The 27,120-nt window shown below is 41.0% G+C and overlaps 1 protein-coding gene across 16 annotated transcripts in view; it reads right to left on the minus strand.

The window, feature by feature from the left end:
• IQSEC1 (IQ motif and Sec7 domain ArfGEF 1) overlaps window positions 1-27,120 on the minus strand; it is a 326,891-nt gene that overhangs the window by 45,574 nt on the left and 254,197 nt on the right. For 14 of the 16 annotated variants that reach the window (XM_071755442.1, XM_071755440.1, XM_071755439.1 and 11 more), the window contains 2 exons: window positions 6,507-6,786; window positions 1,651-2,915 (listed from right to left, as the gene is read on the minus strand). In XM_071755442.1, coding sequence (XP_071611543.1) covers window positions 1,651-2,915; window positions 6,507-6,786 — 1,545 coding nt within the window. Of the gene's footprint in view, window positions 1-1,650; window positions 2,916-6,506; window positions 6,787-23,363; window positions 23,545-27,120 lie in introns of those variants that run through there. The other 2 variants (XM_071755447.1, XM_071755451.1) reach the window with 2 other exon arrangements.

Here is a 27,120-nt window from a genome sequence, read left to right on the forward strand (position 1 = left end):
AGTGCTCTCCTTCATCTCTGCATGTTGCTGAAGCACCTTTTCCATTCACCTTTATTACACCTTCTGCAATTGACTCAAACCCCCCCTGTTTTATCAAGCCTTAAGGTCACTGATCATTGACTGCTTAAAGCTTCATTACTGTGCAAAAAAACATAAGCCAACACCAAATCTCTCAAATGTCAGTCAAGCAGTGCCAGAACCTTCCTCCCCACCCCCAACCAAGGGTGGTAATGTTGTCAATTCTTCTAAAAAAGAAAAAATATCTATCTTCCTACCTAGTCTACTTCATGAGGAATAAAATCAGCAGAGATCCTATGACTTACTGAGTGCCAGTTGGTTACATGCTTCCATAAAGGTCTAATAACTTTTTCCAAAGATTAAAAAAACCCCAAACCCGAACATTTTAACAACCAAACCTGTCTGATCCATACTAAGCCTGATGTGATGGCACCAAAAAGCTTTAATTATCTGCAAAGTTACAACATATTATATGAGGAACCCCTGAAATATTAACCCAAAGAAAACAAATGACAGCACTGCTAGCTGAGGAGCAGGGCTGAGCTCATTTAGGCTGCAGGAGGCTGTGGAGGTCTGTGGTAGAGAGCTGGAATATCTATTTGTGCTCCAGAAGCTACAAAATTTTCATGGAATACTCTGTAGAAAATGTCAAAAGCTTCCACAAATATTATGAGCTGCCAAAACTATTTTAAACTACTTTAAAACTAGGAAGAAATTCTGGCACTTGGCATCTTGCATCTAAGTGTTCTGAAGAGCTTTACAAGCATGGGTACCAGAAAAGGTCTAAGAAACTCACACCCATTCTAGGGGAGGGGAGTTGGCTCACCAGGCATCAACTAAACAGTGAAGAAAAATTAGGACTTCTAATGCCAAACACCTAGCTTCAGATTTTGGTAGCTCCAATGAGAACTGTGTAATGTGAATACAGGGGTTAGAGCACTGTATTATTTATTACCCTCTACTATAATTATTCAAGGTCTTCTACAGCCACATGGGAGAGTCCAAAGATGGAAATATTTCAGTAAGACAAAGAAGCTTGAGAAAGTTATTTTATAGAAGTTTTAAACAACTCCACACGTGGAAAAACTAACAATCATAGGCAGAAATAAAAATTTTATTATCATTTGATGATAAATAGTAAATATTTATTTAGTGTAAAAATATTCATCGCATTGTTTTTTAGTATCAAGGTTTTGATGAAATCTAATGAATAAATTCCCTGGCCCTGCCTGTGTTCAACAGGAAACTCATCTCACACTGCTTGTTATTTCTAATTCCCACCTGACACATTTTACAATACCTACATGATTAGGGCAGGAAGAAATCTGCATTTGTTACAACATGAAAAATGGATCAGGATCAAACCACCACATTTTTCAACAAGAAAGGAATCTGATCCATCTTCTTCAATACTTTGCTACCAATATATCCACACCATTATACTTTTCCTTTTTCCCTGAAGCTGTTTAACTATGAAGACATCAACTTGTAAGAACTCTAACGTGAACAGTCACCACAAGCAGCTAATTTTTTCACTGAAAAGTCAGCATCAGACACTAGACTTACTCACCTGGTCCAGTGGCCATGTTCCCAACTAAACACAGAGGGAAAAGGAGGAAAGTCTGCACTTACTTGTTAAAAAGGTTCAGGCCAATCCTATAATGGCGCTTCCTGATAACATCATTACTGAAGGCAGGGGAGTCCCAGCTGTTCCGAGTTTCTTTGTGGTATGTTTGTTTGCTCAAGGTTTGCTCCCTTAGGCTGTCTCTAGAAGAAGATTCTGAGCTGCAATTTATGGTATCGTTGGAGTTGGAAGTGCTGTTGATGCTGTCATTGTCTCCATCAGAATAATCAGACTCTGATTTGCTTTGCCTGTTTGCTGTGCCATTGATAGCTAAATGACTATCTATGGGCCTAGCCCTGTGTCTGGCCTCCTGTTCCTCTCGAGATATAATCTTGGCAGGAATACTGTGAGGGATGTGTTTTGGGCTTCCTTGCTGACTCGTGATCCCTCGGTCATACGCATTTTGTCTCTTTAGGGAACCCCTGTCTGAGCGATCGCTCAAGTCCACTGAACTGTCACTGGGTGGCTCTATGGTTAGCAATGGTAGATGATCCATTCTCATCCTCTGCTCCTGGCATTCCAGGGATGGGGTACTCCTGCAGCTCGTATCAGTGTCTATCTTATCATCTTTGTGGGTCATAGACCAGTACTCTTGGGAAGAGTTCACAGACCGGAGCCTCAAATCAGACTCTGTGCTGGATGGTCTGTCTACTGACTGGGAAAGTGGTAGGGGTGGAGATAACTCTTCCTCATCGATATATAACGTCACATCACTGTATGATGCTGTCATCTCATCCAGCTTCCTGTGATCCACATTGTGAATTGCAGGCTTAGTCGGAGGACAACTGTCCCTTTCCATTTCACGACTTCTGACTTGATCCGGAGTCTGGACTTCATCAGAATGCAGACTCCGGCAATTCAGCGCATCATCGATGGACTCTGCCAGGGATTTCACCTGCCTGGAAAAAGCATCCTCCAGTTCTGTTATGGCATCAGAAAAATCAGTGGATGCTGCCGGAGACTTCATTGTCGCCGGCTCCCCGAGGTCACCGCATTCAGACGGTACCAGGGATCCCAGCTTCGAGCCATCGTTTGTAACAGAAACTTGTTTCCCTTCGAAGTAAGAGCTGTGGACTTTCTCAGGTCCTTCAAAGGAAAACTGCATTCTCATATTGGACAGTACAATGCGTCTGGACATCCGATTTTCAGACATAGAACTGCGGAGGCGCTCAAAGTTTTTGTTCATCTGATACTGGCGGAAGGCGGTCTGTATGGTGCGAGCGGCATGTCTGGTTATGAGACGGCCCCCATACTTCCGTTCTAGCATTTCCACCTGGCAAGGGAGGAACACACTTTGTAACTTGGGGAAGGATCCAAACAAGGTGAAAGTATAATATTAAAATTAAAAAATTGACTTTTAACGACTACGATTTTCAGATTTTTTTTTTTCAGACTTTTTGATGGTTTTGAAAGGAAAAACTCGAAGAGGAGTAACCGGACAAATCATGAACCTAATATACATTTGCAAATCCCACCATAAAAATACAGACAGAAATATGAGTAGATGGATACTGTCACAGAATAAGGTCTTGGCTATAGGTCTGTCTGAATTTTGCTTTTCCCACACTAGCATTGGTGTGCCCATTGGTGTCAAAGCAGCCAAGGTAGCACCCTGATGCAGTCACTCTCTATAGGAGAGAGACTTCACTGCAGAGAAGTGAAATCCAAGTTCAGTGCAAGCTGCCATATTTTGGAAGTGAATTCTAAAAGCAGTCATCACCCTTCCAGGCATGCATTGCTTTCTACATGATTAACAACCAGGGAGCATTGCTTCACCCCAGCCTCCTATCAAAGCAAAACCAACCTCCCAGACCATCCGCTTCCAGAGAGACTTCTCTGATAAACATCCCCCCCCATACACTCTCTTCCTCTACCCAAGAGAATATCTCAGAATCCTAAATACAAATTCAAATCTATTTTCATTCTTGTAATTATACTCAACATTACCAGTGTTTCCAATTAACAGAATGAATATGCAAAGTAAATACATTACAAATGCTATCAATTTAATGTGGAGCAAATGACTTGTCAAGGCTTTTGGAACAGTCATTAGATATTTTCAAACCTAAATGCATTGCCTCTTTAAAAAAACAAAACCAAAAACCAACATTGAACCAGATGAATAACTAGTTTTACTTCAATTATTTCCCCAATATTTAATTTCTGTTCTGATCAACCCTTCTTGGATCACTATTATACACAAACACAAAACCATCCCTCCCAAATCATCAAGTTTAGTACTACAATTAAACTCACCATTTTTTTGGAAGCATCATTTGTAAGTCCATGCAACTTTCATAATACACCAATTACTCCAAAACCATTTCTCCTTGCTATCAAATGTAGGTACCCTTTTCCATTAGACTCTAGGCTTTAATTCCTTAATGCCTGATGTTACATACACACCACCCCCAACCCTCATACTTTGGAGATCTGTCCAAATAATTTTTAAGTTCAGATATTGATCTACAGAGGGGCTTCATCCCTCTTCTAGAGAAGGAGCTACATGTTACTGAAAGTATTTCCTAGTGCATTATGTCTACCATTTGGGAGTAGTTGCTGTATTCCTTTCAATATTGTCAGCTGCTCCCATTCTCCTCCCATATTATTCAAGAGCATCTTTGTGGCTCCATGTTTTTAAATGTGAATCACTATTTTTAATTTTTTAATTCCAGATGCAAAAAATACTATACACAGTTATTGGCAGGGACTTTTCTGATGGGCTCAGGTCAGACTTCCTGCTGAGGAATTATTCTTTTGACTGTATCCTGAAATTTCTTTTAGCTAAGCTCAAAAAGCTGTTACTGATCTCTGAGCTGGGAACCTGTAAATCTCTGCACAATTATCTATGGTTTGTCTTTAAAAAAAATTGTTTAGCTTTCCACATCCACAGGGGGGTTATATTACCCCTAAACTTGCAGATGTCAAAAAGCCAGCACAGGGGCCACTTGGAAGGCATTCTGCAGATTTAAAAAAGTATTTTTTAAGAACTTCTATATGCCCCTTCCAACTGCCACATCTGCTACAATTTCTATCTGTAGTATAGATTAGGTCATGTGTGCTTAAATAAATTGTAAGAGGTTATTTTGATGGACTAATCCCAAAAGAAAATGAAGAACTGCTAATTTAGTTGTACTCTGAAAACCAAATGTCCCATCAAGAGAAAAGAAAACTAGCACAGATGGTGTGAAAGAACAAAAACTAATACTCTATAAAATAAATTATCTGGACTTGATTCTTGCAAAAAGGCTGTTTTCTTTCAGGTTTACACAGAAAATGACACAATCACTCATTATCATACATTAGGGGGTTCAGTGGGAATTTTGAGAGTATTTTGGAATTGCCTAAACAATTTACTAGACTCGTGGCTAAGATCTCTAACAAATTTAAATGCATATTTAATGCACACTGCCTCCAGGTAAAGCCTTGGACATTTTCCTGAATACATTTAGGTATCTTCAAATATTTCAATGAGAGCTTTTCAAGAGCAGCAAGCAGCTCTCCAGTAGGAAGCTTCCTTTATGTATCACTGTCATTTTTTATTGTGTAGGACTCCCTGAACAAATATAAAACAACATCTGCAGTCCTCACTCTCCATCAAACTGGCATAAAAGGACAGATGGGATGAGGCTCTGTGGAATACCTGCAGTGCAGGAGACTCTTTAGTAAGCCTTAGACTCTGTATCAGTCCCTTATGAGACATCCAGCAAAAAAGAATGCCAAAGGTGGGAAGGGAAGTGACATTTCAGATCTCACCAGGAGGTCCAATTTAACAGCAGAGCTGCACAATCAAGATGAAGAATCAAGAATCTGCTAAGTCCCCACACATCAAATTTGGTGAGCACAAAAGCTCAACTAAATTAATACTTGTCACCCCAAAATTACTTCAACTTTAAGTCAATCTCCATTCTTCCAGGTCCCTCCAGAACAACATTAGATGATTCTCCAACTTGAAATCTGGTGACAAGACACAGATGTCCAATGAGAATGAGCCCCTACAAACTTCACCATCTAGAGACCTGTGGTGCAAAATGAGGAGCACTTTGCTCCCTGCCCATGGGATGTGTCCTCCTTCCAATCACAACATTAATGTACAAGTTGGAGTGACTGTGAAAAATACCAGTATGATTCAGAATAAACAAGATAATCTGTGGTAAGAAAGTTCTCTTAACAAAAAACACCCAAACCCGTGCTCTAATGGCTACTGTTCATCTATCAGTGAAATCCAGCACATTGTGTGCATTTGCCTGCCTTAAGCTATTACAGCATCCTTTTCAAATGATAAATATGAACTTACATGGGAATAAACATTTTTCAAATATGACTGCATCCAGAATAAAGGTTAAAAGTAATGGCTGAGGCTGACTTTATGGAGTTCCTTTCTGGGGACAAAGGCTTTGCACACCTACACACCTTCCACCCAGTTCTTTGAAAAGGGCATGGAAATCTTGCCTAGATGAGTAAAACACCATTAAGAACCTGAATTCACCCTTAAGATTTGAGAGAGTATCAGTGGAAATAAATTCTTCCTTCCTTTCAGCAACCACAAAGATACACAAGATTTAAAATGTCTCATATTTTGCTTAAGTATATTCTAGCATTTGTCCCAAATATTAAATCACAGTATCTGAGTAAAACTGTATTTACTTTTATCCCTGTTAACATACCTTTTAGGTGGGGCATAGGAAGAACACGACACAGAAAATAAGAGTCAAAAACCTCAAAAATGCTGATGTGTGACTAATTGAAACTATGTCAGCCACAGGAATTTTCAGCATCACAACTGAAGCAATGCTGGAACGTATTTTTTCCAGCTTACAGACAAAGTGCCTTTGTCATCAGTTAGGTACCAAAGCTCAAATACCTGCTTATCTTGTAGGTCTGAAGAGAGTTCATAGCTCTCAGAAAGGGATCTTGACCTTTTAATAGCTTCTTCCTCTGCTTGTTTTCGCAGGATGGATGTGGAGTGCTGCAGCTTTGGGCGCCGGGCTCTCTGTCCAGGGGAGACTGAGTAGAGCCCATAGGCAGCGTGCTCGTAGTGCTCGGGGCTCAGCGCCGCGCTGTGCGTTATAGGCCCTTGGTGGTAGGCAGAGGGACTGTCCAAAGAGGTGCCAGTTTCACTGCTGGGAGCTTCACCCTCAACACTAGGCAGAAGGAAAAGAGAGGAAAAGCCTCAGGTGAGCAGCACAAACCAACATTCTCAGCAGCAAACAGCACAGTTTTGCTTTGCATCAATTTGCATAGACATCCAGCACCTTTCCATAGAATCATAAAATCCCAGCCTGCTTTGGGTTGGAAGGGACTTAAAGCTCATCCATTCCCAACCCCCTGCATGTGCAGGGACACCTCCCACAGCCCAGGGTGCTCCAAGCCCATCCAACCTGGGCTGAGACACTGCCAGGGATGGGGCAGCCACAGCTTCCCTGGGCAACCTGGGACAGGGGCTCAGCACCCTCACAGGAAATAATTTCTTCCTCATGTCTTATTTAAATCTCCATTCTTCAAGTTTTAAACCATTTCCCCTTGTCCTCTCACCACACACAAATTTAGTTCAAATTCAGATGCAGTTAGTAGAGGGTAATGTGGCTTTCATGTCAAACACCAGAGGTTTCACTGCAGTCTCAGCAAGTCTGAAGTCTGTTTCTGTTTCAGAGGTCATCTTTAGAGCAGTCAAGCAGGAGAATGGAGATTTCAAGCATTATTTAACTTTACACAGCAACATCCTGAGTAACACTCACTCAGCAACTCCTCTGTAAAATAACTGAAAGCTTTCAGTTTCTTATAAGCCTGCTCAATTTTAAGTTGTTCTACGTTCTTACTGTTGTATTACAGTTTGACATAAAAAGATTAGTTTCATGTTTCTCCGAGGAGATTTGGGATTTTATGAATCTTGTGAGCTACTGTGTTTCTAGAAACCCAAGCTGGGAAAAAGTACCTGCAGGAGAAATGTTAGTGGAAGATTGCTCCCCTGGGACACTTTTGGCATGCTTTGCAGCAAAGCATCCCAAGGGATGATACTTGGAGCTAATGAAAGCAAAATGATTTCAGGTAAGGAGAACACAATAGGAGCTATCTAGCAAATAAAGCTTTTGTTCTCACGTGAATGTTGTTATTGCTAAAGAATAAGAAAGAACAAAACCTTTATATTGAAGGAGTTGTACACAATAGGAATAATTTTAAAGCTGAATCCTAGTCAAGGTTTATCCTGGAGTACTGATGACTAAGAATTATTTGTAGTTGTTTCATATTTACAGTAGGGCATTCTCACATTGTTGCAGTGTTTGCACTTTCCCTCTTCCAAAGTATCTCTTCCTTACATGTTTCACATAAATATTTAGTATCTGCCTCATCCTGTGTACACAAAGCATTGATAACAAAATGAAATTTTCCTTTTTAATCACTCAGGAAAGCTGGCAAGCACCCCACACGTGCATGAATATAAGCAGTAGCAGCACTTCCCCTACCTTTTGTTTTAGGAACAGGTACATCCAAACTCTAAAGGAGTAAAATTCCCCGTGTTTCCACCATGCTCTCTGCTTCTTATTTTACTTTCATTCACATGTACATGAACATAAAAAATAAAGCCCTTCTGTTGTCTCTCAGAGCTGCAGTGACCCTTGCTGCACACATAGCACAGCAGTCCCTCCAGCAGTTCAAAGTACAGAGCTGTTCCTGAGGGAACACTCCACTGGGCTGCCAGAAGAGATCAAGGTTAAAGCTGGCAACCCTCTCCTAGCCTGAACAGTGTGTACTTTTTAAAGTGGAGGAGAAAAATGTCCCTTAGATTTCTCAAAACGTTTCTATAAACATGTAAAACTGAAAGCAAGCCCTCTTTCTTTGCCCATCAAAATATGCCTGAAAGGTATTTTCAAACATACTTTACCCAAGCTGGAATTATTTTCAGTGTGCACACATCACGTTTTCCAAAAAGGAAGTTGACAGGAAACTAATCCCTCACCCTCCCTGATCCAGCTGGCTTTCAACTTAAAAATGATAAACTATCCAGAGTTTTGCTAGTGACACTGAAACAGAGTAACCACCGATTAAAAACGAACAAATCATTCCCTTTAAAGTAGCCATTAAAGAAATCGGCACCACGCTGAACTGCTGCACGTTCTCTCTTTAAATCCTGTAATATGTTTCTCGGTTCTGCTGACCTGTGCAGCCACACTGTTTTGCATATCACAGATTCCTGACTATGAGCCTGTTTGTAACTACTTGTCCTGCAAGTATGGTAGAGCTGTTTGTAACAGGAAGCCAGGAATTATCACTATTTCCCCCTTCTTAGGTACTGTGCCTTTTTTTGCCTTCCTTCCTCTTAGATTGTGAATTCTTCAATAAACCTTCCACACTGATTATAACCTTATATTGACATTTTAGTTACAAAACCTTCAGTAGATTCCTTAACCTTTTCATCAACAAAAAGTGTACTGTCCTAACCAGAAAAACTGGCAGAGGTCTGCCCAAGGTTCTGACTGAAGTTAGGGCTTTCTTCTTTATTTTAACTTTGTTTTCTGTACTTTTTCCAGGCATGGCTATGCTCCCTGACTGAGTGCAATGCTTGATCTGGTTTTGCTGGTGCCATCACATCTGAGCCCTGCAGCAGGGCTCTGCCCAGCCAGCCCCACCGAGCCCAGAGCTTCCTCCCCTCGGCTGAGTGCAGAGCAGCTGAAGCTTCATACAAGTCAATTCATTGAAATGAAAACCCATAAAAGTTTTCATATAGGACAGGCTTCCAATAAAGGAAAGCAGTTGGCTTTCTGCTTCTTACTGCTTCATGTGTGTTTGGAAAAGAAAAGGATCTCAACAAATATGACTGGTGTGAAGTTTGAAGGCTGACAAGATGCACTGCTCCATGCTGAAGGAACTGCACACAGAGCACCGTGGAACAGGAGTGGGGAACTGGGACTCATCCTGCCCAGGTCAAGTTTGAAAGCTTGAGTGCTGGAAAGGGAACCTGTGCTTCCAGACTCCAGACACAAGCCTGTCACTACAGGGTTAGAAGGTTTTAACTATCCACTTATTAAAAATACCAACCCATAAAGATGTCAGGGACTCCACTCCAGGCTGGCAACAGGAATTAAAAGTCTCCTATTCACAGGGGAGGGTCAGACACCTCTCTAGCACTGCTTCACTTCCAGCAGTCACCTTGGACACACTGTCTCAGAGAGATGAGGCAGGCAATATGCTGAGTATTCCTACTGTGCCATCTCAGGAGAATGCAAAACAGTTGAAATAAACATTTCTAGACCTCTATTATTTTATCACACTCCTGTTTCAGCAGAAAACAGACATTAGCTGCAAAGCCAGAAAAAAAGAAAGGCTGCTTGACAGAATTTTAGAAAGTAGTAGAGAATGGAGCACCTAAACAGTGAAAATGGCAATTAAATATTTAAAACTAAGTAGTTAACAGGACTTCACATGAACAAAACTTGAAAACAGTGACAGTCAGATTAATTTTACTTTTCCTATTTACCAGTATTAAATACCAAACATAGACGGATTGGGGGATATTCTTTCCTTTGGCGTGTGCATGACTCTAGACTTCCTGCAAGAGTTGAGCCCCACACTCTGCAAACACTTTTAAATGACAAGCCATCAGGTGAGGTGACACACACCATGGAGTAGGATGTGGTGGCTCCACCAGCAGTGAGATCGGGGTCACCCCCGCAGCGCCGCTAATCCCGCAGCTCCCCGGGATGCACCGGGAGCTCTAACAGGGACAGAATCAAAGCTTCCTGCTCTGGCTGAATCAAAACCTAATACCAACGTGCAGGCAGTGGCTGCCAAAAGCTGCTTTTCTGACTCATCTGCTGAGATGTCAAAGCTGAGTTACACAGAGCACGGCTGTGTCTATGGGCTAAAGCAGCACGCAATAGATCCAAGCTGACAAAATGAGAAGTCGGTGTTGCTAGTTAGAAAAAGGTCCTGTTTTTAAAGTTATCTCCCACTGTTCAGGTGATAAGTTCATTTCAGGAATTACCTCATAAGAAAAAGCTGTGTCTCCTCCTTCCCTCTGTCTAATCACCAAATGTAGTTTTGTGGTTAGCCATGACCAAAGCAAAATATTTCCTCTCTGGGCATTTGAGCAGCAGAAACCTGGTAGGTCTTCCTTCCCTCTCTTGTATTTTATCCCTTCAGTTATTACTACTGATCACCAAGGCTGTAATTTGTAACCAGTACACTAAAACCACCACCATATTTTAAAATAACGTATTATTCAGAATCTTAGAATATCTACTGTTATTCTTTTTCATTTTTATCTTCACACCTTACTTTCGCTTCAAGTTTTGCCAGTCTTAGCAAAACCAAAACCAAGCACAATAAAGACAAAATTTTTAACAAAAAAACTTCAAGTGGAAAAACCTAAAAAAAAAAGTGGAAGCTGGAAAGAGTCCTCAAGATCTAAATTTTAGTACAGACCAAACCTCAAGCTTTTCTGTGAATCTAGACTTCCTCATTCCACTGACAATGGTAAAATGATCAGAGAAGCTGCAGGTTTGGATCCATAGGCACAAGCATTTACCTCTTAGAGACTATACTTTAGAAGAGAGTGGACAGCCAGAAAAGCAGAAATATTCTTGTTACTGAGGCCTAGTACCTTGACTTTCAAACTACATGCATGTAAAGAGAAAGTAAATAACAATAACACAAGGTTCAGTATTCCCTCACCCCAGGAGCCTCACAGCTTACAAGCAGTGAAGCATCCCAGTGCATCTGGAGGACTAAAATACTCAGCTTATGAGAGCTTACACTTACAGAAACCATCTAAATGTTCAAACCAGTATGTTGCAGATTGAGCTTGGAACTAAAAGCAAAGAAATTCAGCATGATTCTAAACAATGTAAATGCCAAACCAAAACTGCACGCAACATTTTAAAATAGAACCAAAAGACACTCCCTGCAAAACAGAGTAAAAGCTTGAGAAATTGTTTTAGCAATGAACATTCTCTGAAATTGCCAGTTATTTTCATTATTTATTTAGAATGGACTTTCAACAGTGTAATTTAAAGACATGAAATTGGAAACAGCCCCAACAGCTGGAGGGTACACACGAGAGCCAATCAGCACTAACAGTCATCCCATAAAAAATTTGTTTTGGATAAAAAGAGAAGTATGACAATAGAATAAGTTTGTGCTGCTACCTCTTAAAGATTTTTATGTAGCATTTTAGATCCTTAAAAGTACAAGCACAAGTTCAAAGGTAGAATAATTTCTGTTTCTTCACAAGTACCATGAATACAGTAAGGAAAACATGGCCAACTTCACATTCTAGCCAGATGAGATGATCAAACCACTCAGCTTTGCCATGGCAGTACAAGTGCTCTGCTCTTTAGGAAACAGGCAGGTTTTAAAGCACAACTGTGCTAGAGTATCACTTGCCAGAGACAGCAGCTCCAGCCAGTCTGCATAACCTGAATTCATACTGCACTTAATAAAGCCTTTTCTTCATTTCTTTGTTGCAACAGAGAAGCATTTGCTGCATGAAATTCCTTAATCAAATCCATCACTTCTCTAACTTGCCTACTTTCCCCTGACTCCATGTCATCTATTTCCCTCTTCAGGAAAAATGCACTTAAACACGATTCCCTGTAAGTCATATTCACTGATAAAACAGTTGAGCAAACATTTTCTTCCTTTGTTCTGTCAACAAACAACATGACACCTACAGCTGAACTGCCTACAGACTCTGCTCTATGATAGATGTGACCAATTCAGGTACAAGCCAAAGAGTGAAGCTCCTCATGTTAAAACTTCATTTCATAGAACACTATTCCCAGCAAAATATCTGCCTCACTCAAAGATAAGTATTCCATATAAACAGGCCCAAACGCCAAAGAAGGAAGAAGTGCTACAAATGTTTCACACCAACTATCTCTTTTTAAAACTTGGAGGTTAAAAAAGTCAAACTCTGAACACAGCTCCTAATTATAGACACCCACTTGAAATGGATCCAAATTCTCTACCTAGCTCAAAGCACGCAGACCAGAAGTCGCCCATGGAACTAACTCTGAGTAACAGAGAGAGGCACAGTGGCAGCTGCTGGAGCAGCTGGTGTGGTCAGACAATTCCAAATGAAGCCTGAGAAAAAGCCATCTGAATAGTGAAAATGTTTAGGTCAAATCTAGGCATTCCACACAGGGACAAACCTCTACAAAAGTTTGCCTGGCATATAACTTTACAGGTGCAAGAAAGGCCTAAGTTGAATGGGAAATTTTAATCAACCAATGCAAACAGAACACTGCTACCTGGAATTGTGACTCCCCACACACAACTTGCTCTGAACATGAGCATTTATTTGACACAAGGGTACACCCTCTGCTGCAAAGCAGGCTTACAGCTCAGCACCAGTGGTGCTCTGCCCTGCACTGGGAGCTGTACTTAATTAAACCTCTGATGTATGTATTGTATTATCTCAAATTACTCTCCACAAAGAGTTCTTGATTCAAGTTGTTAAAATGCAAAATAAGCTACGTGTAGTACGTACAAGCTCATTTTTTAGCATTTTTCCCCCTCCACGTTACAATGGAGTGAGAACATCTGAGCAGAAATGTGTTATTAGTATGATTTGCAACAGATTAGAATCTAGTTCTTATTGCCATGTCTGTTCTGTACTGTCTAGTCAACAGAAGTCAATTATGCTAAGAACTTAAATCCCCAAATTCAATAAATGCAATAACATTAACAAACCAATCTACCTTCAAATATACACTGTCAAAAGTTCAAAGCCATTATGATGGACAACAGTGTTCACAGGCACTGACTAAAGCTTTGATCCAGGAGAGAAATATTGACCAACTTGTTTTACTTAGAATGCACTCTCAATTCAGCTGTTTCAGTTAAAAACAAATGAAACCTTTGAATGCACATCAAAGTAATGTCTCAGGTAATTCATCTTACTGAAGTTAAATATCATTGCAAGAAAAATCCAGACAAAATTTGCATGTGTTTCAGAAGTGAACACTAACAAAGCAACTGCTTCATTCTCTACTGCTGAGTGTAACAGGCTGGCAAAACCATCCAGCTTAAGTTCAAACAGTCTGATGGCCATTGACAGAGTGACCAGAACCCCAGTGACAAGTACCACTATGTGCACTGCAAGCCTTTAATTGCACTCTGCTCTATGGCCTGGATTCAAAACTACAGAAAAAAACCAAACATCTACTCACTTGGTGTCCACCAAGTTTTAATTCTCACTAAATGACCCCAGAAGATGCATTAACAAAAAAGTTGTTTTAAAAAGGTTGTGACCCACACTATAACATATGCCATTAGCAGTTGCAGAGAGAGAAAAATGAGATTATTTTCTCCACCCTGAAACAGAATGTAGGAATTAAAGGAATGTCTCTACTGAAGTGGAGATGCACACAAGTTAGATGAAAAGAGAACCAATGATCTACTCAGCTTCTGCATTTTAGAGAGCAACCTTTATAACAGAGAGGAGAAATAAGAATACCCATTTGACAAGAGCTTAATTGAGATTATCTTCAGCTTCCAAGGAGGAGAAGGAAGGTTAAACATCTTACACATTATCTTTGTCTAAACCAGAACGGCAGCACACTGGCTGGCAGACACAAGTGTTCACCACAGGAGGGGCAGACAAAAAAAAACAACAAAACAAACCCTCACCCAGTGGCCATTTAATGCCTCCTGAAACCTATCTGCTAAAGGCAAAGCTGTATTTTATCTTTATGATTTAGCAACTGGAAAGTAACAAAGGAGACTGACAGCATCAGCAGAACTTGAGGACAGCTTACAAATGTTAGCTTCTACCTCAGGTAATGAGATAGAATGACAGGCAATGTCCTTCTCTGTTAATCTGTGTTAATCATCACCCAGCATATGTTTATTCAGTAATGACCATACTGCATACTTCAAAATCTTTAAAAAAACCAGATAAAATACTACCAAAAGATGACTATGTAATAATTAGAGGCATGTGGCTGGAGAAAGAGTTTTCAAATTTATCAGCCTGATTTTTAGAGGATTTTCTATAGTCAGCTCCTCCTCTTGATGTATCAGCATAAAACATACTAATACCAGAATATGCCATGTATGCTTAAAAGGATGCTTACCTTCTTACAGGGACTACAGCTAAAAATTTTTAAGTGTAAGCATAGTATCTGCCCATTTAACAAAATCTGTGAAGGCCTATCTATGGCTGCAGACTTAGTCCTCCTTCTCCTATGTAAACCCTTACACAATAGGATAAGCTTCAGAAATCTGTGGAGTTTCTCAATGCAGCCATAGCAGAATTTGACCTCAGCCATTTGTTATTTATTCAGATATATCATTCAGCAACTGGAATCCTCTTATTTAGCATATGTACACTACAAATATGACACGTACTTAAGATAGCAAGATATCGATCCCCGTTCTAGTGCTCATATCATGACTTGACCTTTATACAATGCTAATTTTAAAAAGGAAGATTTAGTTTCTGCAGCTGAGAAATAAGGGATTTGCACACACAGCTGAAGCAGCATTTGATATAATGCAAAAATCCTTGGTGTCCTATACCAGCCATCCTTGGCTTTCACTTCTGTTGTGGCTTCAGCTGTTGTGCCCAGCCCACAGAAGAAGAGGTGTCACAGAATGGCAGTGCTGACAATTACACTTGGTAATTAAGTCCTGTAAGAGGCTAAATACTTGTTTCCTAAATACTGTATACAAGATAAACATGAATTAGTTTGAAGATCCTTAACAGGATCCTGCTTACTGCGTACAGAAAACGTTTCAGGCATAGAAATTTCATACCCAGAACAAAACTGTAGTTTCACCTTAGATCAAACACACTTGACAAATCTTATTGTTTGACTCATATTAAGGCTTTGCCTCTTCACTCTTTGAAATGCTTACCAAGAAGATGCAGTACACAGAGCTGGGAACAGTTCTGAGCAGGACAGTCTTTGCCTGCAAGTACATACATGTGTGTGGTTGGCAGCAGGAAATTAAAGATGATGATAAAGCAAAGAGCATGCAGAGAGTCCACACAGCAACCAAGCCATCTTTTTGGATTGGATGCTATGTTGGGTAAAGTCATAGATCCCACCACAACTGTATTCACCCAGGCTATATTTTCACTTAAGTAGCAAACCAACATTATACAAAAAGACCTATTTAAAACAGCCAAAGGATTAAACTTCAATTAGTGGTAATATATTATTTTTATCTAATGAGGTGTGCTTTATAGCAATGTCACTGATAAACATGACATACTCTGTTCTCTCACTTGGATTTAAGAATTACTTGGCTGAAGTTCTCTCACTTTTAAAATCAGAAAGAAAGGGATTGTTCAGCTTCTAGTGGTTGGCCAACTTCTCTCTGAAGCTCTCTCTCATAAGGTTATAGACCAACAGAATTAAAAAAGGCAATCCAAATCGAGGAGCAACTGTTAAATGTCTGACCAGAGAAAGACCTTTACTGTTCTCAGTGAGCTGAGATGGATATGTAATATAAAAGTATCACTCAATTTTTAACACTGCACAAACCCTGCATTTTGACTGCTAACTACATCATGCCAAGTCAAAGAAAAGGAAAAAAAAAAAGAAGAGAAAAAAGAAAAGAAAAAAAGGCAAAAAGACAAAGAAACTTTGCTTGTTTTCTCTGAGGGAGAACAATGTTATTTCTCTGTAAATGCAAGCAAATGGGCACGGGGAACCCACCAAGTAGGAAAGAAAATAGGTGAGAACATAAAACTACAGAACTCTTGAGAATTCTTGTTCCTGCTTCCAGTGAAGCTCAGTTTTGCTACCAAGTCAGTGAGAACAGGAACTGGCCTTGAGCACTCCACACACACCGAGAGATGTCTGTGTTGTAACTTACTGGAACAGAATCACTGCTGAACACTCTTTAATCACAGGCATCCTCATAAAACAGAGATTTTTATCCTCTGCAACACACCCAAGGTTTATATCAAAGTGTTCAAAACATAATGTTTAAGGAAACAAAATGGTAAGAGAGCTTTTGTTGGAAGTACAGAGTTAAGCAGTATGTAGGGTGGAGTGGAAAATGTTTCAGATGTCACTTAAGATTCAAGGCAATGTGTTTGAATACAGGAGATAGTTGCAGACATACTCAGAAAGATATTCTCTGTCTTACTACATGTGAATCTTCACTCTTAGGACAAACAGGACCATAGAAAGTTGCTTACAAGCTGTAAATCAGTTAAAGAGCTGACAGATGCTTTTTCTCATTCACAAACTTCCTTCCTTTTACATTTCCTCTCCATTATGCTGAGTTCATATATTCCACAGTTCTTTCTCTGCTAGTGAGGAATTAGGATTTCAGGAGCCATCTCAGTGATCACAATAAAAAAATAACACAGGTAGCAATTCCTGTCTTGGTTACCTATAAGCACTATTTCAAAGCTTATAATAAGCCAAGAACTTTCTCCTTATAAAGCTCATCAAACTTCCAGACCTCTTCTATGTTTCTAAATAATTTCATTACCTAACAACACAGGATTTACCACACATGTAAAGCACAAGAGTGTTGCTGGGTTGTCCTGTGGAGCACAGCAGCTTCAGTGCCCTGTAGCACACAGTTCATTTCTGCAACTCTTGCTCCCAGCAGCATCAACAACCTGCACTGGGTTCTGCTGACACAGCCTGCTCAGCTGCATCCCCCACCCATCCAACTCACATCATCCAGAGAATTTGTAGGCTCTTTACCACAACCAAATTCATAGATCTTCCCACAATGGAAAATGGTCTTCTAGGACTAGGCTAGAAACCCAGTCCCAGAAAACAAGTCACCAGTTTGTGTGCTGAACTGGAAATCTTGTGCAAAGACAGATTTTGAAAATATCAACCAAAGACAGTCAGAAATCACCTTGTGTAACCTGCTGCACTGTGGCACCACAGGAAAACCTGAAATACTTCTTTTCTTCTAGGATAACCTAATAAAAACCATGTAATCACCTTTTAATAACAAAAAGAAATCCAAAACAGCAACAGGTTGTCACCACCTGGGACAATTTCCAATAAATGCTGTACAACCCTCTGTTCTCTATTTCAGAAAGCATTAATTAATAGCATTATTAGGAAACCATTAGCTGCAGAGTCCCACTCTCCCAAAACTTGAAGAATTAGAATCAGGTCCTCCTTAAAACCAGCTTCTACTAAATGCTCTATATCACTGGTGTCTTCTACACATGGTTCACAAAATAGAATATAAGAAAATAATGTACAAACAATAATAATGAACTGTCTTTCAAGAATATAACTTCTAAAAGTATTATCTAACAGTCAATATCTTGTGAAATGTCATTAACTTCAAAGCATGAGAATTACCCCAGACACTTCTAGAAAAGAAATTCAACACCTGTTTCACAGCACATTACAATAAAGCATAACCATGGAAGACAGAAAAATAAATTTTATTCACAATTGAAAGTGGGAAGTTAAATTGAGAGAAAAATCTATTATTAAGCTGAAGCAGAACCTTAAAGCCAGGGGTTGATACAAGCCTGTTTTTTTCTCTTAGACTTAGGAACTGCAGCTGGATCAGGAACACTGTTGTCCACCTCACTTCAACAGTGTCTTCCTCAGCACAACCTCCCCAGATGATGAGGGAAACCCTGGCTTTGGCATTATCTTTAAATGCCTCTCACTAGCATGTTCTGTGCAAGTACTGACAAGACCAACCCTGATTTAACTCATGAAAACTGAAAGGATCACAGCTATGATCACTGCAGCTGTAGGCTACACCAAAAAGAACACCCTAACCTGAAGTTACACCCAGTCCCACCTACAGCTGCCTCAGCTATAATGTCCAGAGCCGTGGCTGTACGTAACTCCCCAGGTGATCTGAGACTGAGTTTGGTCCATTCTACTGTAAAGATTGGGAGAGAAAATGAAATCCAAGCCAAACTGTGAACTTTCCTGGGGTGTAGTTTTAGGGCTGGCTGCAAAAATACCCTGCAACAAAAAATCCATCAGGTCTGCATCCTTGCTTCCCTCACACTACATAAATAGGACCTAAAAGGCCATGGATATTTCAAGAAAAAGAAGGAAGTTGAGTTTTCTTCTGTTCTTACCAAAACACTGAAACACAGACAAAGCCATCCTTACTAATCTGGTGAATTTTAAGGTTGACTGAAATTTGTGGACTAAACAATCCAAGTACCCCCCAAAACAAGCCTAGGGTTCTTTTCCAATTGCCCTGCCCTGTATTTAGCCACTCATGTAAAAGGAAATCAAATAATGCTGCTGCATTTTGTTTGTGCTTGCACAACATAAGGCACCAGGGAATTGGGTCCTTTGTTTTTAAGCACTAGTTTAACTCAGATGACACTGAACTACTGAAGGAATCTGATTAACAGAAATACTACATCAATTTCCTGTATTAAAGGCTATCAAAGCCATCATTCTAATTTTATACTCCTCCCACAAGGACCAAAGGGTTTGATTTTATTTATTTTTAAATCATACTAAATCGTAGGGTTTTTTCTTTGTTTTTATTAAAGACATCTTTATAACAACTTCATGAAAATGTTTTTAGTCTTTTGTCTATTGTGAAGAAGCAAGAAGATTTATTCAGCTAAATTTGCAGTCCCCTTTAACCTAATACTAGGGCTTTGTGCTACAGTGGATTAAAGCAGCATCTGTTCTTCTCTGGAAATGTGGAGTCAAATCACAGCAGTGCAGTAAACTTCCCCCATCTCTGTCTGTACCCTAACTAGGATCATCCTTCCTTCAAATAAAATTCAAATTAATTCCTGAAAGATACATGTTGGACTACAGCTATGTAACTAAAATTTTTTTGGCTAATAAGCTTTGCTAAAAGCCCCTAATCAGTAACTATATTTCCATAGCAAAGATACGTGGCTTTAACAAAATCCTTCTTTACATAAGTTTTGACATATAACAACAATTTACAGGATGCTAAAAATTAACTTCCAAACCCAGGGCCTGATTCTGCTCTTAGAACTACAGAGTCTTGTTAGACAATGGAGAAAAGAAGCAAAATTAGGAATAGGAGTTTGGCTTGTGGCCCATACTCTGTTTAAATATAAACAAGATCTAAAAAAGCACAGTTAACAAAAACAACACACCAACACACTTTTCTTTTCTCAAGCTGGGGATTCATCTCCTCATGATTCCAGTTGTTCTGTTGATCATGCAGTGCCTGGGCTAAGGGCACATCCTCATATATTTAATGTAACAAACAGAGCAATCAGGGCTCCATCTTGATTACAGTTTCTGAGCTCTCCTGCAGTTATGTTATTAAATAAACATAAAAAGTAATAACTGATTGACAGCTACTGTGATTAAAATATGCCTGGCTCTGAAGGTAATGATAAAAATGCTGTTGATCTGACAGAAAAAGAACTATGTAAATGCTGAAAGAGCAAGAAAATTGGATCCTTTATGTCCTTCATAAATTACAGCATATCTGCAACCAAGAGGCACAACAGCCCCAAGAACCCAGCTTATCTATGTCCTTGCATCAGAATGCTCAAAGCAACAAAGGGGTTTTTCCTCCTCAGATGGTGGTCCTCCACAGTTCTTTCAAAAACATATAATAATCAAAATTGCAGTAACTTGAACCATGCCTTTGAACCTGTCAAAATCAGGCAGAAACTGAAAGAGGGTGCACCAGTCTGGATCTTGAGATTCCATGGAGGCCTGGGGGACATCTTTATGGCATTAATAGTTCCAAAATGAAGCTGCCCTGATAGTAAGCTAAATCCAGTTTTACTCATTGAGAGTCACACAGCTGAGTCTATGAAGTTTAGGTAATGCAGTGTGTAAAGTTTCAACTGGAGCACCACACAGCAGGCAAAAGGACAGGTTTCACTAGGACAGCAGTAATCTCAGTTCTGGCTCTCTTGTTTCCTAATATCCTGTTAGAGATGCCCCAAGTCTGAGTATCAGTGGTGTTCAACCCCAAGAGGCACAACTGAGATATGTGGAGTGATATGTGAAGGACTTACAGGTAGCATCTCCACCAGTGTTGGTTTTGGTTTGCAATTTAAAATAAATTATTTTTACCTTTAAAAGTGAAGGCTAAAACAGTAACTTGCCCAAATAATTTGAAATGGAAATAAAGTGAACCTCACCAAAAAGAATATTTAGATATTTGACAGCTCTGCTGCTAGCACACATCAGAAGAAAAGCATCCTTGCATCCACCACCAGAGGACTGGCTACTTTAAGGCCAGCTTTTATAGTTCACAGCTACTTAAGGGTGTTCAGGACAAATACAGGCAAGCAAGCATAGCTGAAGTAATCACAACAGTGTGCTCATCAGCAGTTATGAGATCTTCCTCTTCAGAACGTTCAGTCCTTGAATTGCCACCTTTTTACCTCAGAAAACATGTTCATTATAAAGGTAAACAGTTGTTTCAAAGTAGTTGTCCCACCTGAAGTTCTAGCACTTAATTCTAGATCCTCAAAGGCATGAAATAATCCCAGCCTCCAAGTGATGAAGAGTATTCTCATGAAGATCAAATATTTGGAGGAATGCTTTCTACAGTCCTAAGGCTAGAAACACAATTTTCTTCAGAGAATTTTCATTCTGCAAATATGTAATGGTGCCAGGGTGAGAAAATTCATGTAAGGCCAAGGGGCTGCCTATTGCAAGAGTCACTTCCCAGTTCTCAAGAGGAACCCCCTGCCTTCTCCAGCAGAGGAGGTCTGCTTGGCCAGCAGTAACTCATGTGTCAGCTCCTAGCAACCTTCCAATATAGATTCCTAATGAGCAAAACAAACCAGAGTTACTGTTCAACTTGGAATTTGTACTTTCCAGGTGAAAAACTAAATCCTTTGGATTTCCTTACCTGCAAGTTGCAAATTATTCAAGGAAACTGAATTGCAAATGGTTTACTAACTGCACCAGGATTCTCAGAGAGCTTCTAAAGGGGTAAAGAAACAACTAAGCACTGTAGATAAGCTGAGGGCTGTAATTTCCACTGCTTAGCTCCAGGTCTTGCACTGCTGTTTAGTATCTTTGATGACAATTAATTATTTCAGATTAGTAGAAACAGGAAAAAACCCTGATGATAGCTGACTTCATACAACACTACCCCAACACTGGGCACCTATTCAAGGAAAAAAACCCAAAAACACAGGTGACAACTATATAGTAGTACTCAACATCTGGAATTTCAGGAACTAGAACAAGACACCACAACAACAACAGATCTGGTACAAAAGTATCAATAAAATGGGAAATGGGACATTTCATTCAATAAGGCTTCAATTGTCCCAAAACACTAGGCAGATGTACTGAATTTTGTGTTTCTGTGAAGGGTATCTGCCACAAGAATAGACCCCGTTAAAAACAACCACCCAAACTAAGTACTCAGCAATTCCTCTTTCAGCACATCAGGCAGAATAATCGAGTTTAATTGAAAGGAAGTGCATAGCAATGTGCAAATGGAGGCAAAAAGTCTGAAACAATGACTGAACAGCAGAATGCAACTGCGTGACCACCAGGGAAACTGTCACTAAAGTAACCTTTACCAATGATGTTTTGTAGCAAGTCATGCAAATGTAATCCCGCTCCTTCAAACATTACCAACTCCACATGAGGAATTTACAAGCTCAATTTTATTATTTTCCTTAAGGGTAAAATTGAGCTTAAGGATCATTAAATGTGTGACTAAACTGTACTATAAAACTTTTTTCTTTATTAAAAAGGAGTTTTTCGTTTCTTTTCCAGAAAAGGCACTGCTGCACTCACACGTAGTTACACTGAATCCAGTCACTTCCTCCTTTTATGTTTTTTCCACCCATGCACACACCCAATTTAAGATGTCGCCTATCTTTATTTAAATCTAATATTTCTTTACCAGTCTATCAGCTAAGAATTCCAGCAAATTATTTGGCAGAATGTACTTTAACAATGCAGCAGAGGGAATTTTCTTTTGCAAGTGCACTGGTCAGGGGCAGTATTTCAGTCTATGGCAAGCTCCACACAGTACTGCATAGGCAAAGCTCGTTTCTACCTCCACTTTTCAGGCAGATCGTATAACTGTGTTTTTGTAATTTTAGCGCATGTTATCTCAGTACTTAAAACAACATCACAACGGAAGAGGCTGCACATGAGAAATCCCATCCTCTGTTTTTCTTGCATCAGTTATTCGGTACCTCTGCTCTGAAAGCCTTTGAACTGAAGCTGTGTGTTCCTTTCTGCCTGGCCGAGGGCAGGATGGCGGACGCTGGTTCGGAGCCAGGAGCCAGGTCCCGGTCCGGCCCGGACACGGCCCGAGGTGGGCGGGAGGACCCGCGGAGCTGTGGCACTGTCCCGCAGCGTTCCGAGCCGTGTGACTCGCAGGCTGGGTCAGCTCCCTCACAGCACCCATCCCAAGGCTTTACACTTTGTCTGCCAATGATGCACTCCTGATAACCGCATTGAAAGGATTTGCCATTCCCAACTTGAGTACGAGGCGGACGGCCCTGCGATCCTTCTCCCAGACCCAGGACATCAGCTCCCGAACCAGCACCATCTCCAGAGAGCCGCCGCCTGCCCCCGCCCTGCGCTCCCCATCGCCGCACCCCCAGACAAAGGGGGTGACCCCGAGGCCAGCCGAACCCCTTTTACACCGGGAGCGGCTCCGGGCTGCCTCCCCGCCAGCCTTCCCCCTGCTACACCTCCCCGGCAAGGGCGATCGGCGAGGCGGGGGCATCGGCGGCGCGGAGCCCTTTGTGTGACAGGTCGGGGCTGTGAGTGCGCCGGGGGATCCCCCTCCCCGAGCCCCCATCAGGGCTTACCAGCTGTCAAGCTCCAGCTCCAGCAGCGACTGAGTCCTCTCCGAGCTGCAGTGCAGGCACCACATGGCTGGGCCGAAATCGCAGGCGGGGAGCTGGGTGCCGCCACCATAGCCGCCCCTCAGGCCGCCCCGCCCCGCGCCCGCTCCCCTCAGCGGCCGCGCACACAGCGGCGGGAAGGGAGGGAAGGAAGGAGGGGGAAGAACGAGGAGCCGGGAAGGCGCAGGCGCGGAGGAGGGGTTGGGGTTTCCCGGGGAACGCGAGGCGCTCTCCTCACCTCAGGGCCGCCCATCTCCTCAGGAGCTCTGACGGGGGCCGCTCGGGTCGGCTCCGGCGGGCACCGAACGGTTCCCGCCGATGCCGACCCGAGCGGCCCCCGTCAGGTACCTCCCGAGACCTCCTCCCCCCCCCCCCCCCGCAGGTTTCCGCGTGCCTAATTAAACCCAGAACTCTCATTAATTACACAAGTACCGGGCTCCAGCACCCCGCCACAGACCTCTGTCTCTCTCCCCTCATGAATTCCTCGGGGAAGTTCTAAAATAGGCGCTGTGGACTTTTTTAAAAAAAGGGTTTCGGTGCTGAAATTATCAAGAAGTGTCCAAGTGTTTTCGGTTCTGCTTGAAAAAAAAAAAAAAAAAGAATTTCAGTTATCTTTTAAATTAAGTACTGTAGGCGTCTGAAGGAGGAAGATAAAACCCCTCTGACAAAGGGTGTGGCTGCGCTTTGTCCGAGGCCTCCGAGAGCCACATTGGGACTCCCAGAGATGTCTGTGGAAGAAGTGAGGAGAAATAGCAACTCTAAAAATACCTCAGAGGCTCCAGAGTAAGAATGTGAAAGAAGAATTCAGTCTGTTTAAAAACCCAACAACCTGCAGCAAATATTCCAACCCTTTCTCCAGCTGCTCACTCCCAGGCACACAACCCTGTGAGGAAATGGAGCACTTGTGTCAACACTACACACGCTCAGACAACAGCTTCTGAGCTTTGTTGTTCAGAATTTATAGCACAATAATCCAAAATCCTATTTACTTTCCACTGTTTCCATATGCAATGAACCAGCATGAGATGGTTTTGAGGTTCATGAAAGCACACAGGACAAATACATACGGAGTGCTGTGGAGGTGACAGGAGGATAACAGGTTTGGGAGAAGTAGTCGATTTATTATTAAAAACATACCTATCAGAATTTTATTTTAAAATTATTCAAAAAAGACTGTAATTATTATCTTTGCTGCTCCACTGAAACCTGACCTAGAAAGCTTGTGGATTTTGCTGTATCATGTCCTCAGTTTTCTTGCAGTGTTTGTAAATGGGAATGGAAAGAAACCTCCACCTCCTCCAAACACATGGTAACTCAATAGTAAAGCTAGTTCTGGCAAGCAGGAATTCCTCACTAGAATTAAAAAAAAAAAAACCACAACACACCAACAACTGAATTTCATCACTGCAGTATTTGACATATGATTAACAATCCTTTTTTTTTTTTTTTTTTTTCAAGCAGATTTAGCATGCAGTGATTAAAGCACTGCAAGAAATCAAGTCTAAACACAGTTAATTATAACTTTGTAATTCATGAATTAAAACCATCTCATATCCTAGAATACTGTAAAAGGTTCATTAATTTATATAAATGCCTCTTAAGTAGAAACCGCACACCTGCAAATGAGGACACTGAAATTATACAATTTTCTCACACACTGACATTTTATAGACATATTTTAACAAAAATGCTTATGCTTCATAATACTTGCATAGCCTCCCTCCTCCTAAGCCTTTGGGAAAAAAAAAAAAAAGAAAAAAAAAAAAAAAAAAAAGGAGTGTGCAGCATATCTGGAAGGTTAATCCAAGTGCTTCAGAACTACAGTGTCAGCCAGTTCCAGGGCTGCTTGTTGCCAGGGCACATCTCCTTATCAATTGTCTGCTCCTGTTCAAAATGCAGCCCAAGTTCCTCTGCTAATCTAACCCACAAATAATTTTGAAGAGTACTTGCTCAGTCATGGTCTCTTTGATGGACTATTCCTACAACAGTTTTAGCTTTACAGGTCAAAAGAACAGCTGAAACAGCACCATAAAAGCAGTAGATAAATAGTGCTACCTATAGGCACAAAGAACCCAGTGTTACAAAAAGCAGTGATTAGCTGGACAAGTTTTAACTTTGGGGTTTCCTGCTTCATGGAACCGTCAAAACAACTTGCTTTCCAAAATGCATTTTTCTTCACCAAAATAAGCATCATGTCTGTGTAAGCTGGGCAGATTGTCTAACCACAGACACTTCTTGTCTTCATTTAGATGCCAGGAGAAAGGGAAACTATTGAAAAAAACAAGAACCATTCTTGGAGGGCTTGGGGGGAATTTAGTAAGTTTGCCACTAAGGGTTTAATTCATAATAATTTGCACAGTATTTTGTGCATCTTTCTGTAGGGATGGAGCAATTTGCACTATGCTTTTTAGAAACTGAAATATTCCAGCACGAAAAAAAAGCAGCACTGGCTGTTCTCTGCAGCTTGAGAAAACTCAGAAGTTCAGTCAGCAATGAAAAATGTTTCTCAAACAAATCAGGTACAAGAAAGAGCACAATAAAAGGCCCAGCTGTGCCCTTGTGCTGCATATACAACGTGCCTCTTATTTACAATACATACCATGAGAGCTGATCAGCTCTTTCTGGATGACACAAAGAATCAAAGCAGCTCTATGTAAATCCAGTCACACGTGTGGATAGAAGGTGCATTTCCTATAGTTTCCTAAGGAAGCATTAGGCACAGGTTCCAATAAACATGGGCTTAATTAGCTTACAGTGAAACCCAAGTATGTTAAGGAAGGACACACCTACACAGCTGTTTTGATAGTAATGTCACTGCAAGTCTATAACCAGAGACTATTTGCAGAGCCTGGTTATCCAGACAGCCTCTTCCCTACCTAAGACTTCCACCTTCTGGGTGAGACAACAATCCCACATTTTTCTGCTCCTGACTCAATGCCCTCCTGCATCCAGCATCATCTCTATTTGTCAACAGAGTCAAAGCCAAAGCAGACATAAAAAGTACTCAAAAGTCAACTGCTAAGTGGAAACCGGTTTCCAAAGGGGAAAAACCAAGTGCAGACAGTTTGGTGTGGGCTGGGAAGCAGGGTATGTACAGGAAAGGCTGGCTGAGAGCTCAAAGCAGTCCCAGAATTTTCTGGAGAGAGTGCTTTTCTGAACCTGCTTCAACAGAATCTTCTTTCCACAGATACCAGTGAGCACACCAGCTAAGCAAACAACCAAGAAATACTAACATTTTGTGTTTGAAATCCTAGGTGGATAACTCTTGGTTTTCTTCCTCCTTCCAACATCCACTATCCCCAATTCTCAATTTTGTTTCAAACATCATACTTCAAAGTTTTTGTAAAATGACTTCTTGTTTTACGAAGTCTTTAAAACCTCAAGTAGAGTTTAAATGCCAAAATCATCTACATATTTAGCATCTCCCATGTATTCCAGCAAAGGAAATTAAACACAGAAAACCAAATTCTTGCTGCACTACACAGATGGCATTGTGGTTTCCTCGTCAAGGCAGCCTGATGAAATTATTTTTGGAGGAACTCTTTGTTTATGTTTCACCATTCCAAACCCATCCTGCATAATCCAGTCTCCCGCAGGTAACAGTAACCTTAATCCACAGACTTAGTCCAGTATCCTACAGGCAATGGCAACCCTAATTCACAATGCACAACCCAGGCTCACTCAGGTAACCAGTGGGGATGTGTCACAGACACTGAGGCTG

The sequence above is a fragment of the Heliangelus exortis genome, chromosome 12, assembly GCF_036169615.1.
Source record: "Heliangelus exortis chromosome 12, bHelExo1.hap1, whole genome shotgun sequence".
Taxonomy (NCBI): domain Eukaryota; kingdom Metazoa; phylum Chordata; class Aves; order Apodiformes; family Trochilidae; genus Heliangelus; species Heliangelus exortis.